This window comes from Mixophyes fleayi, chromosome 5 (genome assembly GCF_038048845.1).
Source record: "Mixophyes fleayi isolate aMixFle1 chromosome 5, aMixFle1.hap1, whole genome shotgun sequence".
In the NCBI taxonomy this organism is placed as follows: Eukaryota; Metazoa; Chordata; class Amphibia; order Anura; family Limnodynastidae; genus Mixophyes; species Mixophyes fleayi.
The window spans coordinates 172,214,370-172,226,740 of NC_134406.1; the positions used below are offsets into that span (position 1 = coordinate 172,214,370).

The window sequence follows — 12,371 nt, forward strand, 5'->3', positions numbered from 1 at the left end:
AGTGTGATGCTCTGGGCAATGTTCTGCTGGGAAACTTTGGGTCCTGGCAGTCATGTGAATGTTACTTTGACATGTACCATCTACATAAATATTGTTGCAGACCAAGTACCCTGATAGCAGTTGCCTGTTTTAAAAGGATAATGCTCCCTGCCACATTGCAAAAATTGTTCAGGAATGATTTGAGGTACATGACAAAGATTTCAAGGTGTTGACTTGGCTTCCAAATTCTCCAGATCTCAATCCGATCAAACATCTGTGGGATGTGCTGGAAAAACAAGTCCAAGCCATTGAGACCCCACCCCTGCAGCTTCCCAGACTTAAAGTATCTGCTGCTAATGTCTCGGTGCCAGAGACCACAGGACACAGGTCTGGTGGAATCCATGCCTCAACAGGTCAGAGCTGTTTTGGCGGCAGGAATGGGACCCACACAATATTAGGCAGGTGGTTTTAATGTTGTGGCTGATCGGTGTACATGTCTGCTCTAGTGGTGGTTGTAGTACATCTACGCAGTCCACATGTACTCCTGGTAAATTAAGTGTATTTCTTTCTCTGCTTGTCTCGAATAGGTTGTGAGAGGTGAAGGCGAAGGGTTATCCTCACAAGTTAGCAAAATTAAAGAAATGATTTTGAGCTTAAAGGACTCTGATAAGTCCTCATACATGCAGTCCGAGCTTAATGTACTCTTAAAGAAAATGGAGAATGTTCGTGGCTTTTCTGGAGACCACTTGGAGAGGTATAGTAAAGATGTGCATTAGTGCAATGTTTACACTACAATGAAACCAAAGATAACATTTATTACTATATGGAAGTTTTAATAGAAATACACAATTGGCATTCTGTAAAATCTGTGTGGTTTTTTTTTTTTTTGTTTTTTTACACAACTTGATTTAAAATTGAGAGATTTACAAATAGTGTAATTGTTCACTTATCCCAGCATATTCTGTCAGACAGGCACAATTGTAGATGCATAACATTTAGAAAGCTGCCAAAAGAACAACTGAAGCCATTACTCAATTAGAAAATGGTAAACTGAAAAATTAAATGCTTTAGCAAGTAATATATTTTCAAATACAAAACTTGGCTACTTCATGAAACCTACTGCCTGTATACTTCTTTCCATTATGGAAAGGCTAAAAAGGCAATGGTGCTTCTTGATGATTAGTTTCAAAACCTTCAGTTCCTTTTAAATTCAGTCACAAATTATAAAAATGCATTTTCTCCTGAGTTTCCCAGGCAAGCTCTCAGACAGTGGCCAGGTCTAAATGAGCACTATTAAGTGGTTGTAACACAACTGGGGTGGAATAGGGGGTGTGGCTTAGTGCTTGATGTGAGCAAACACAGGTTAGCCTATTTAATTGTACCCTTTCCCTGCCTGGGATACCCCAGTCCCCCACTAAAGTGCTGCTAGAACTGCCTAGTCCTTTGCTGCCTTGAAACAAAGCCGCTAAAGCAATTTGCGCTTTGAGCATTTTGCTCGCTTGGCAATCTCAAACAGTTGACAGTGGCTCATTTATAAATGTGACTCCCACAGAGTCTCACAAGATCAGGGGACAGCAACCAGGGATACCACCCAAGTGTGGACTGGAACAATAAATCGGCCCAGGCATTGAAAGCACACATCTTTTCATCCAAATTGTTGCACACTGATCGGCTGATGCAGTATGACATTAAGCATCGTCACAAACATATGTATCATGTGGCCTTCTGCCCAGACCAATCTCTTCCCTTGTTGTGCAAAGCAAGCAAACCTCTGTGTGATGGCGGTTTGTTCTGCAAAAGCATATGGGAGGAGCAGCTGCGCATGCTATTTTTTTCAATGCCAACAGCCGCTCGTGCCAACAGCAGTGAATTTTGAAAAAAAAGTAAATCGGTGACAGTGAGGTAGTGACCGCCCTGTGTCCACTGACCCTTTAGTATTTGCCAGAAGTGCCAGAGGGCCAGACTGAGCTTGATACCACCATAGACAATACAAGATCAGCGATCTTTAAATCTATTAAATTGGAAGTTCCCGTCTGCAGAAACCAAAGTATGCTGCACCTGTGCCCAGGAGTGTGGGTGCAGCTCACAGGATCACAGCTTGTGGTGGAGAGGCAAAGGCAGTGGTGAAAAGAAGACCAAAGGCAGGGGACTATTGTCGAGGCACGAGAATGAGGCTGGGGTGCTGAAGGCAGAGGTGACATGAGAAGGACACGAGGAAAAAAGGGCCTTTTCTTACGGGAACTTACAATTTAAAGGGAAGGGTCAGACTAAACAGGAAACACGAAGAGGGTAGACAGGATGAGGGGACTATGAATAGTGAAGATGGAACATGAAAAGGCGAGGATGGGACAGAGAAGCTTCTGAAATTTGCAGTCTAGGGGAAAGCCTGATTGAACGAGTGCTGCCCCCCTTCCAGAGAAGGGGGACAGCATGAGAGAAATCCTGAATATTGAAGCGGGTAATGGTAACCAGATGGGAAGTGAGGCAGCGGTCATAGGCTGACAATAGAGGGCGAGAGGGAGCATGAATTAAGATGAGATTGGAGGTGTATAGAGCAGTGAAGTTAGAGAGGGCTTTGTAGGTAAGATAAAGGAGTTTCAAAAGGATTCTATGGCGGAGTGGGAGCCAGTGGAGTGCTTGGGTAAAAGAGGAAATGTTGTTATTACCAATAGTGACAGAGAGGATTGGAGGGGAGGAGACTGTAAAGGGAGGAAAGAGTATTGGTTCAGATTTAGCTATGTTAACTTTAAGGAAACAATGGAACATCCAGGGGAGGATATCAGAAAGGCAGCAGGACACATTAATGAGGAGGGAAGGGGAGAGGTCAGGAGATGAGATGTAGATTTGGGTGTCATCTGCGTAGAGGTGGTACTGGAGACCACCTCAACTGATAAGTTCACCCAGTGAAGCGGTTTACAGAGAAAAGAGGAGAGGGCCAAATAATGAGCTCTGAGGGACTTCCATGGAAAGAGTGGAAGGTGGAGAGGAGGAGCCTGAGGTAGAAAAAGAGAAGGAGCTGTCAGAGAGCTAGGAGGTGACCCAGGAGAGGACAATGTTAGAAAGGCAAATAGTGCGAAAAGTGTGCAACAGGAGAGGGTGGTCAACTGTGTAAAAGGCTGCAGATAGGTCCAAGAGGACAAGTAGGGAGTAGTGGCCTTTGGAGTTGGCAGATACGAAGTTACTTTGATCAGGACAGTTTCTGTGGAGTGTGGGGGCAGGGGGGGGGGGGGGTTTAAGATGGGAGAGACACAACCAGTTTTGAAGAGTGAGGGGAAGATACCAGTGGAGAAGTTGAAGAGGTGGGTAAGGGTGAGAGCAGGCAGTAGGAGAGAGGGATCTAAGGAGGTGAGAGTGAATAGGATCAAGGGGGCTCGTTGAAGGGGAAGAGGACATTAGTAGGGAATAGACTTCCTCACCTGAGGTGGGGTGGAAGGAGCACATGGGATGATAGCTGGGGGGCAGTGGGGATGGAGAGGCTGGGGGAGGGGTTAAGAGGGAAGTGGTAGGAGGAGATTTAGTTTCTGATTAAATCAATTTTGGAGATGAAGAAGGTGGCAAAGTCAGAGGCAGTGATGGAAGATAGAAGGGGAGGAAGTGAGAATAAGGAGTTGAAAGTGGCGAAGAGTTGACAAGGGTTGTATGATTGAGATACTTCAAGGATTGTTTGGCTAAGAAGAAGGCAGAGCTGTAGGAAGAGAGGACGAACTTGAAGTGGATAAATCTGCCAGGGAATAATATTTCCATTAACGGCATTCAGCAGTGCATAAACCTTTTTTTTTTTTTTTTTTTTTTTTTTAGGACATTACACTGCAATATGGACAGGAAACTGTTACACAGCAGCTCCTGGTTAAACAATAATTGGAAGGGTGCAGCAGTGTGTAAATGTTTTACAAGGCTACATGTATGCACATGCAAATGATTCAAGCAGTAGCTTCTGACGAAACACTTCTTAACACAAACAGCTATCTACTGCCATGAATCTTAGGGCCAAGTCTATCATCTTTTGATGTCACTAAATGTTTACAGCATAACACATTGGTGATGTTTGTTGTTACAACTCTAGCAATGCCACTTTATGTGAAGTCACCGATCAACAGTCTGCACAGATTACTAGTAAACAACAAGCCATTCACACAAGATTTGGTTTTTCCATTGGCCCAGAGTAAAACATTGTAAATAACCATTGTCTTCTTAAGTTGCTGTATAAAAAATGCCAGTTGGCTATAAAAACATCAGTTATTTCAGAGATATTACTTAACCCTTGTTATATGATTTCTGAAATATATTCATGACCAAATATGGCTTTAGTGTGTGCTTTAATGTCCCTTTTTAAGAGCTAGTGAGATTATTTTTGGTTATGCTCTTCTTCAACATAAGACTGCATTTGGTAAAAGGAGATAAAACTGTTTTTTGTTTAGGTATATAATACTCATACCGCTTGTATTTTAAAAGTGACAGGATGGTGCATTTTAACTGTTATATAAGATATATAGAACAGTGTCCTAAAAAACATTTTTCTCTTTCCTACCATTGGGGGACACTGCGAGACATTAGGGTATAGTAGGTGGGACTAGGAGTTAGGCACTTAGACTTATCTTTTTTCCTCCCCTACTATGCCCCTCCTCTCCTATAGCTTCAGTTTTGGGTGTAATAAAAGTCACACAACAGAACTATTTACAGAGCAAGGGAGGGTGCACAGTGTCCCCCAATGAAGTAAGAGAAATCGATTTTACTGTGAGTAAAAATCTTCTTTTTTACCGTAGAATATTATCCTGAAATGTTGATATGCTACGCTCTATACATAATTTTGTTTCCTAATGAAAACGGAAGTTTTCAAATAACGTTTTTTTCTGCATCTGAGAAATTAGTGTGTGTACTTTTGTTTTAGGAAGGTCTTGAATGCTATAATCCCACTAAATGTTTTGCTTCTGTGCATTTAAGACTCCAGTCACTGAAGATTCTACTTCAGAGCATTCTTCAGATAGAAGATCTAATCAAGGTTTATGAAGCTAGGTTGACAGAAGAAGAAACCATTTCCCTTGACCCAGCAAAAGTTGAAGCATACAGAAATGCCTTAAAGGTAAGCAAAAGATAATATGTAATTAAACAGAAGTTGAGCCACCAGTCTCATTGCACTAAAATAAAAAAATTTAATTCACGCACTCGAAAACTTTGTCCTTTAACGGATATAAAGTTCTGGATCACATGACTGCAATACCCCATAATTTTGGCAGATACTTTTTTCTAATGGCGAGAACACACAACACAAAACATCTGATTGTCTAACTAGCAATGGCAAAACGTATATCTGTTAAAGACCCTCATTAAAAACAATAACATCATCTGTTACAACAGAGATTCAGCCAAACTCTTTATAGCTGTTTTTATTGAAGTGTGTGTGTATGTATATATCTAATATATAAATGCTTAGTGGCGTCTGTCTGTGTGTGTGTGTGGAAAAAGAAAACCAAGTTGCAGCGCCACCTGGTGGGCAGAGTTATACACTGACCTACTAAATTCTTAGTGTGTGTGGGAAAAAAAATTCAAAAAGGGCTGAAATTTGGTAGGGCTCAAACTCATTTTCGTGAGGTAATTTTACCTCATGAACACACATGTGTAGAGGCGTGCGTTAGTGTGTGTGTGTGTGTGGAAAAAACTATTTTCTCAGAAAGGGCTCATCCAATTGACCTTAAATTTGGTATACTGACATTATTTGACAAAAAAATTAGAATAGTCAAGTCAGTTAACTTCCATCTTCCCCCCCGTGGGAGGGGTAGTAAAGGCTAAATTTACGAGTTGAGGGGTCAAACTCATTTTCGTGAGGTAATTTTACCTCATGAACACACATTAAAAAGGGCGCTTGCGTCGGGAAGTAACGCTCTTCCCCTGAGGAGGCCTGGGCTAGGCCCAAATGCATGACAAGAACCTTTTTAAGACCTTAAGTATCTTGATTTGACTAGAATGCATGAGTATCATGCACGGGTTAACTTGTGTGTGTGTGTGTGTATATATGTGTGTGTGTGTGTGTGTATATATATATATATATATATATATATATATATATATATATATATATATATATATATGTATGTGTATATATATATATATATATATATATATATATATATATATATATATATATATATATATATATATATATATATATATATATATATATATATATATCCTGTTTACAATTTGACCAACAGTTACAAATCATATTAAAGTAGTGAGATGTTTAGAAGGCAATCTTTACCAACAAGGGTATGTCTGCCCTATATTCCGCTGACAACTGTTTTGCACGGCACATGTAAAAGTGTTACTTATTCCTACATATGCATCAAATTTATCTACAGAGCATAATAATGTCCACTTTGTCATGTCCCCATTGTTTTAAAGTACACACAATGAGCAATTGACAAAATAAAGTAGCTAGATCTATTATCTATCCAATGAGAATTGGAGCTCAATGTATTTCAAAACGCGTTCATGTTCATCTACTGATTAATGCCACATGGACCTGTTGCCTAAATTCACGTGAGCCATAAAGATTCACATTTTAATTATGTCAAATACCTATCTCCACCTTTTTGAATGATGAACTACTCTTTCTTGCACCATAAATTACATATCTTTGAAGCAGAATCCTTAAACTCTCTGCTATGATCCACTAATTATTTGTTGTCCCTACCATTATATTTAGTCATTACATAAAGTCTCCAACAATTCTTATCTTTTTGGTTTCCCCTACATAGGCAAACTTGCAGCTACAATATATTGCATACACAAAAAATCGTATTTTTCCCAAATTGAAAAAACTTCAGCTGACCACACACACTATAATCTGATATTTCAACCTTTTACCAAATGTCTGGTCACCAGCCGATTGCATTTTCAGCCGGTAGTTATTAAAATCTGGACAAATGCAGTTGTTGGGTCAGAAATAGGTATACATATGATATATAATTTAAAGCCCCATTTCCCATGACCATGTGCTTTCTGGCAGGAGCAACAGCTTTATGACTTGAAACATACATGACAAAATGTTAGCAAGCCTACTGCAGTCCTCTCTCTGTTGCAATTTCATTGTTTTTATTTGTCAATATTGATGACATTGTTTCTAGATGGAATTAACAAGTCTGCATTTGTCATATTTTATTTTGTGCTCTTTTCAGTGACTTGTCAAATATGTTTCATTTTTAGAAAATGAAGGCTGAGCTGGAGCAGAAAAAATCACAGCTGAAAGCCATGGATGCAGATTTGAAGAAAACATTGCAAATTAATGACCGCGTCACCCAGTCCTATCCTTACTGTGAGGTCGACATCATGAAATTCTCTGACAAGGCCAATCAGCTGACTGAGCGCTGGCAGAGGATAGAGAAAGAGATTGATGACCGGTAACTTAGTGTTGCTTATAAAAGTTTAGAATAAATGCAAGAATAACCGTAACCATTCATGTAGCAATAGGTTACCAGTCTCCTCTTAGACTGTTTGCTTAAATCACATTGTAACATTTTGTATGGGACTTTATTTAGGATGGGCAGATTCTCTTATTTTTGGAAATTGTTGATAAATGCTGCTTTATTAATGTGCCTATTTCATCTCTGTTGATTCATGATCAAACCTTTAGTTCTGTGGCTTACATATGGGAGCAGGAAAATTACTGGCTTTCCTTTAATTATTTAATACACATAACACATAGCAGGGCTGTGATCCTTTGAAAAAAAAAAAGTTCAAAGGCTATGCCAGTGTTTTAAATGTGAGCATATTTTGACTCCAGAAAATAGCGCTCGTTTTAGAAATTAGCGGGTGTGCCTTTAATGATGTTGAGGCTAGGCTCCAGTGGCATGGTGAACATGGTTTTTATAGTGTAAGGAGCATTGTTATTTATTTATTTTTAAGTACTGTACTCTAAGGCTGACTTTTGAGGTGGACAGGCAGGGCATCTACACAGAACCCAAAAGCCTGTCTCTCCTATTTTAATATTGTTTTCTAGAGGTTATGCTTAGAGCTGTGTTCACCATTTTATTTTACTACCACTGCTGAGTGATGGTAAATAAAAGTGCACAAAGTACTGTCATTAACAATTAAGAGACAGCTCCTAAAGCTCTCGAGCTACAGTGAAGATGATTGGTCTCCATGCTTTGACTTCCCTCTTTGGCACTACAACAAGCAATTTCACCACTGCTGCTATGCAGCAGCTTCCTGACATTAAAGGTGGTTTTATTGTCTGGAACCACCTGTAATTTCATTACATGTAAAATCATGCTTCCTTTCCATTGTTTCTACACATTACAAAAGGGAGACTTACACGCTAGTGTGGAGAAAGCATTAATTTCTACCAAAAGATGGAGATAAATGGGAAAGTATGTTGATAGAGGGTGAGATGGTGCTATTTAATATGGAGATTGGTCTATTTATCTGGGGTAGCCACTGTTTACTAATGAAGAGGGGGACTTGGCTATATTACGTGGGCATATAAACTGGGCACAAAGCTGTATTTATCAAGCATAGGTCTTTGGTGAGGCTGATATGTAGGGTATATGGTTAAAAATGGGCATTGGAGGGGGCATGAGGCTATGCTTTGCAAAGGGCTGTATATGTTAGGTGTTTGCTATATGTGGTAGCCATAGAACTATACATACAGCCCAGTTTCCAGCATAACTGCCTTATGGCCATAAGGCCGTTATGCTGGAAACTGTGCTATATGTGTTAGCCATAGAACTATACATTGTGGGCATGGGGAGTTATACTGGTTTCAGGGCTGTATAGGATGTAGATGAGAGTGTCTGCTATTCTTATTTTCCATACCACGCATTGTTTTTCTCCTTATTGTTTTTCATTTTCTATATATGAGTGTAATAGTATTTATGTATAGTTCTAACAACGGAGAATACCTTGCTTTGTCTCTGCCCTGGGACCTATCTTAACTAAAATCAGCCCTGTGGACTCCAGCAAACACACTTTAAAAAAATAATACTCCTATGCATTTGTCAATAAGTTTTGAAAAATAAACTGGGTTGACTCAATAAAATGTGTGGTGAAAAAGAAATCTGGGCCATATTCCTGATGGTTACATAAATGCATAAATAATAATCAATTACTAAATGATTGTGGCTAAGTATCATGCAAATTATTAGAAGCACTCGGCCAGATCTTTCAGCCGAAGCTTGGTATTCCGTGGAGACAAAAAATGCCATTGCCTGGCAGCAGAAAGTGTCAGGGGTATTGTACTAGTCCGCAACATTACTGCACATTGATATAAATGCCAACCAAATAAATATATATGCCAAATATAAAAATATATTTTATATATGTGAAAGTAGATAAGCTCAATAATAAATTGCAAACAAAGTATAATCTATGTTGTCCTCAGTTACAAAAATATCCTTTATTTAATCTGCGCACTGTAATCAAACATTATCTGACGGTAAAATAGATATATTATGAGTTTTCTAACAAAAGGAAGAAAGAACAATGAAAATGTCTATTATAAGTATGTGGTTTATCTAGATTGCATTGTTTTCAGGTCATGGGAACTGGAGAAGCAAGGAAAACAGCTGAGAAATTATAAAGATATGTACCAGGCACTGAGCAAGTGGATTAGTGACACTAAACACAAGCAAGATGTCTTGGAGTCTTCCAAACTTACAGATTCCAGCACTGTTGCAAGATATCTAAATGAGCAAAAGGTGAGTAAGGTGGCAATATAGACCGGTTACTTGTCTTAGACCATCCAAATCCCCTTGCATAGACATGCATAAAACTATTTTGCTCCATTACGGATTCAGATATCAGAGTGCCACATTTATATAATGTGAATGTCGTGTATCCTTACATTTGTGTTCTTTTATACTTGTTGCACAGAATTTGAATGTAGAAATACAAGGCAAAAGAGACAAGTTAGAAGAGGTGGTGAAGACTGCAGACCAATGTGCATCGTCTATCAAGGTAAGGGAGTATCTTTAACATAAGATGTGATTCAATCTTAAAAAGAGCATGGATGAGAAGAATGACTACTGTAGTGGTCATCTTTCATAGTGGTACACAGTGACCTCCCCTATATATTTTTTTATATAAATATATATTTTTTTAATATTATGGTCCTAATTGAAGAAAAAGTACAACATCAAAATGCATTGACAAATAGAAACATGAGACCATTGAATATTGATATATGAGCAGAAAGTCATAGCATTTATGGTATCCCAAAAATTCTCTCTACCCCCCCCCCCCTCCCCCTCTTATGTGAGAGGTTAGGAAAATGTGGGTTCTGTCATCCACATAGCTGGGCCAAAAAGTCAATTTGAAATAAATCTACACTCTCATAATCCTGTACTGTGCACATTTCAGCACCCCCTAATGAGCAGACTGGTTAAACAACAAGCCCCAGCATGCTTTGCCAGTAGATAGCCAGTATACTGGATTTGTAGTTTCACAACACGTGAAGAGACACGGCTAGACCAGGCAGGGGTTAAACATAAGGTGCTGTTTTGCTATCATGCTATCATGTACGAGCATGGACGCATCAGAGAATCATTGATGCTTCTTCCTTGCGTGTGATGACACTGATCAGTTTTGAATAACTTCAGTGTTGGTAATGGATTCAGCCAAAGCTAAATCCTTAGAACAATGGAGTCAACCAGAAGGCCAAACAAAATCCAGGATTTGGTAGATACCTAATATATTACAACTAATATTTTCAGTTCACACCAAATTCGGTATTGCAAGTGAATATGTCCTAAATAATGTCATCCCACTTGCTCACATCTCCTCCTTCATTTATGTTACTGGATAAAGTAGGTGTAGATATGGTCTGACTTTCCCTGTATAATATATACAGCTCTGGGATGTATTCTACTATTAAAACAATCATACTGCCATTGCAATGAGGTCATCTTCACACATTGTATTAATACACTTCTCATTTTCAAGTGCTGCACCCTTGTTTTTTACTGTACCAACCTGTTTCCAGAGTGTATGACGAATTTAAATAAGTGTGTATAAAATGGTTTTGGTTTTTTCAATAACACTTTTTGTATTATTATTGTACTTCAGGATTATGAGCTCCAATTAGCATCCTATAGCTCCGGACTGGAAACTTTACTAAACATCCCAATAAAAAGGACCATGGTACAATCTCCCTCTTCAGTCATTATGCAAGAGGTAAGTGCATCAATATTGCATTGTTCATTTGTATTGAAATGGTCCATTACTATTTTCAGGTACTTCATACACATAAAATGACAGCATTGGGGCCATTGGTTTTCTAGTAGTATGGTTCTAAAACTCACATACAGATGGAGCACCTTTGGTTAACACTAATTATGCACTGGAGCTCTCATTTGTATGATGTAAAAGCTCTAACTTGTGCTAAAGCTGGGGGGGGGGGGCCTCAATCTAGTGCTGGATTTGGGTTGTCCGTGACCTCATCTTGCCACAGACACCAGGCTGTCCTCCCCCCTAGAGTTTTACATAAATATAAACTATAAATATATATTGTATGCTTGAAAAGTGCACACCCACCCCATGATCTGCATTATGTCACCCATTCTGTTATGTTTTATCAAACACACAAAAAAGTGCCTTTGCCCAAATATTTTCCAGCCATATTCCCCGCTTACCGGCCCCATAATTCTTTCTGACCTTGTACAAAGATTTGGGGCTAGATTTACTAAACTGCGGGTTTGAAGAAGTTGATCAGATTCTAGCTTTCATTTTGTAGAATGCAGTAAATAAATGATAGCTACAATCTGGTTGCTATAGGCAACATCTCCACTTTTTCAAACTCGCCGTTTAGTAAATATACCCCTTGGTCTCCTACATAGGAACACTATTCCTTATTTGATAAATAAAAGTTCAGCTATAATATTTGTATATAATTACAATGTTGTTTATATATAATTGCAACACAATGTTGTCATAGCATGCATGCTATCACATGGAAAGTAGTTTAAATTATGTGGTTTTTGCTTCAACAAAAGATAAGTAGAGGATCTAATTATTAAGTGATTGTAACTGCTTTAAAAAAATAAATAGAGGAGTTATATAATATATTATTATGTTGCACCATAATAATGTTTGTATTCTATCTTTAGTCTGCTGACGTCCAATCACGCTACATTGAGCTGCTTACCAGAGGAAATGATTACTACAGATTTTTACATGAAATGACAAAGAACATGGAAGACTTGAAGGTACTTGATCACATATTGCCTACTATTCTGTGAATTTTCTCATTTAAAAGTTTGGTAATGCTTGCGAGCATAAAAATACAACTCGATTGGGTAAAATCTACATCATTTTAGTAGTAGTAGTTTCATTACCTAGGTCAACTGGGTAGATTTAAAAAACAGCGGGGTGGGGGTTGGAGTTGGAGTAGGATGTTAAAA

General features: G+C 38.7%; 1 protein-coding gene across 4 annotated transcripts in view; it reads left to right on the top strand.

Moving 5' to 3' along the window:
• DSP (desmoplakin) overlaps positions 1-12,371 on the top strand; it is a 48,919-nt gene that overhangs the window by 29,010 nt on the left and 7,538 nt on the right. For all 4 annotated transcript variants that reach the window (XM_075213032.1, XM_075213033.1, XM_075213034.1 and 1 more), the window contains exons 16-22: positions 567-733; positions 4,921-5,059; positions 7,183-7,376; positions 9,509-9,671; positions 9,847-9,930; positions 11,038-11,145; positions 12,078-12,176. In XM_075213032.1, coding sequence (XP_075069133.1) covers positions 567-733; positions 4,921-5,059; positions 7,183-7,376; positions 9,509-9,671; positions 9,847-9,930; positions 11,038-11,145; positions 12,078-12,176 — 954 coding nt within the window. The remainder of the gene's footprint in view (positions 1-566; positions 734-4,920; positions 5,060-7,182; positions 7,377-9,508; positions 9,672-9,846; positions 9,931-11,037; positions 11,146-12,077; positions 12,177-12,371) is intronic.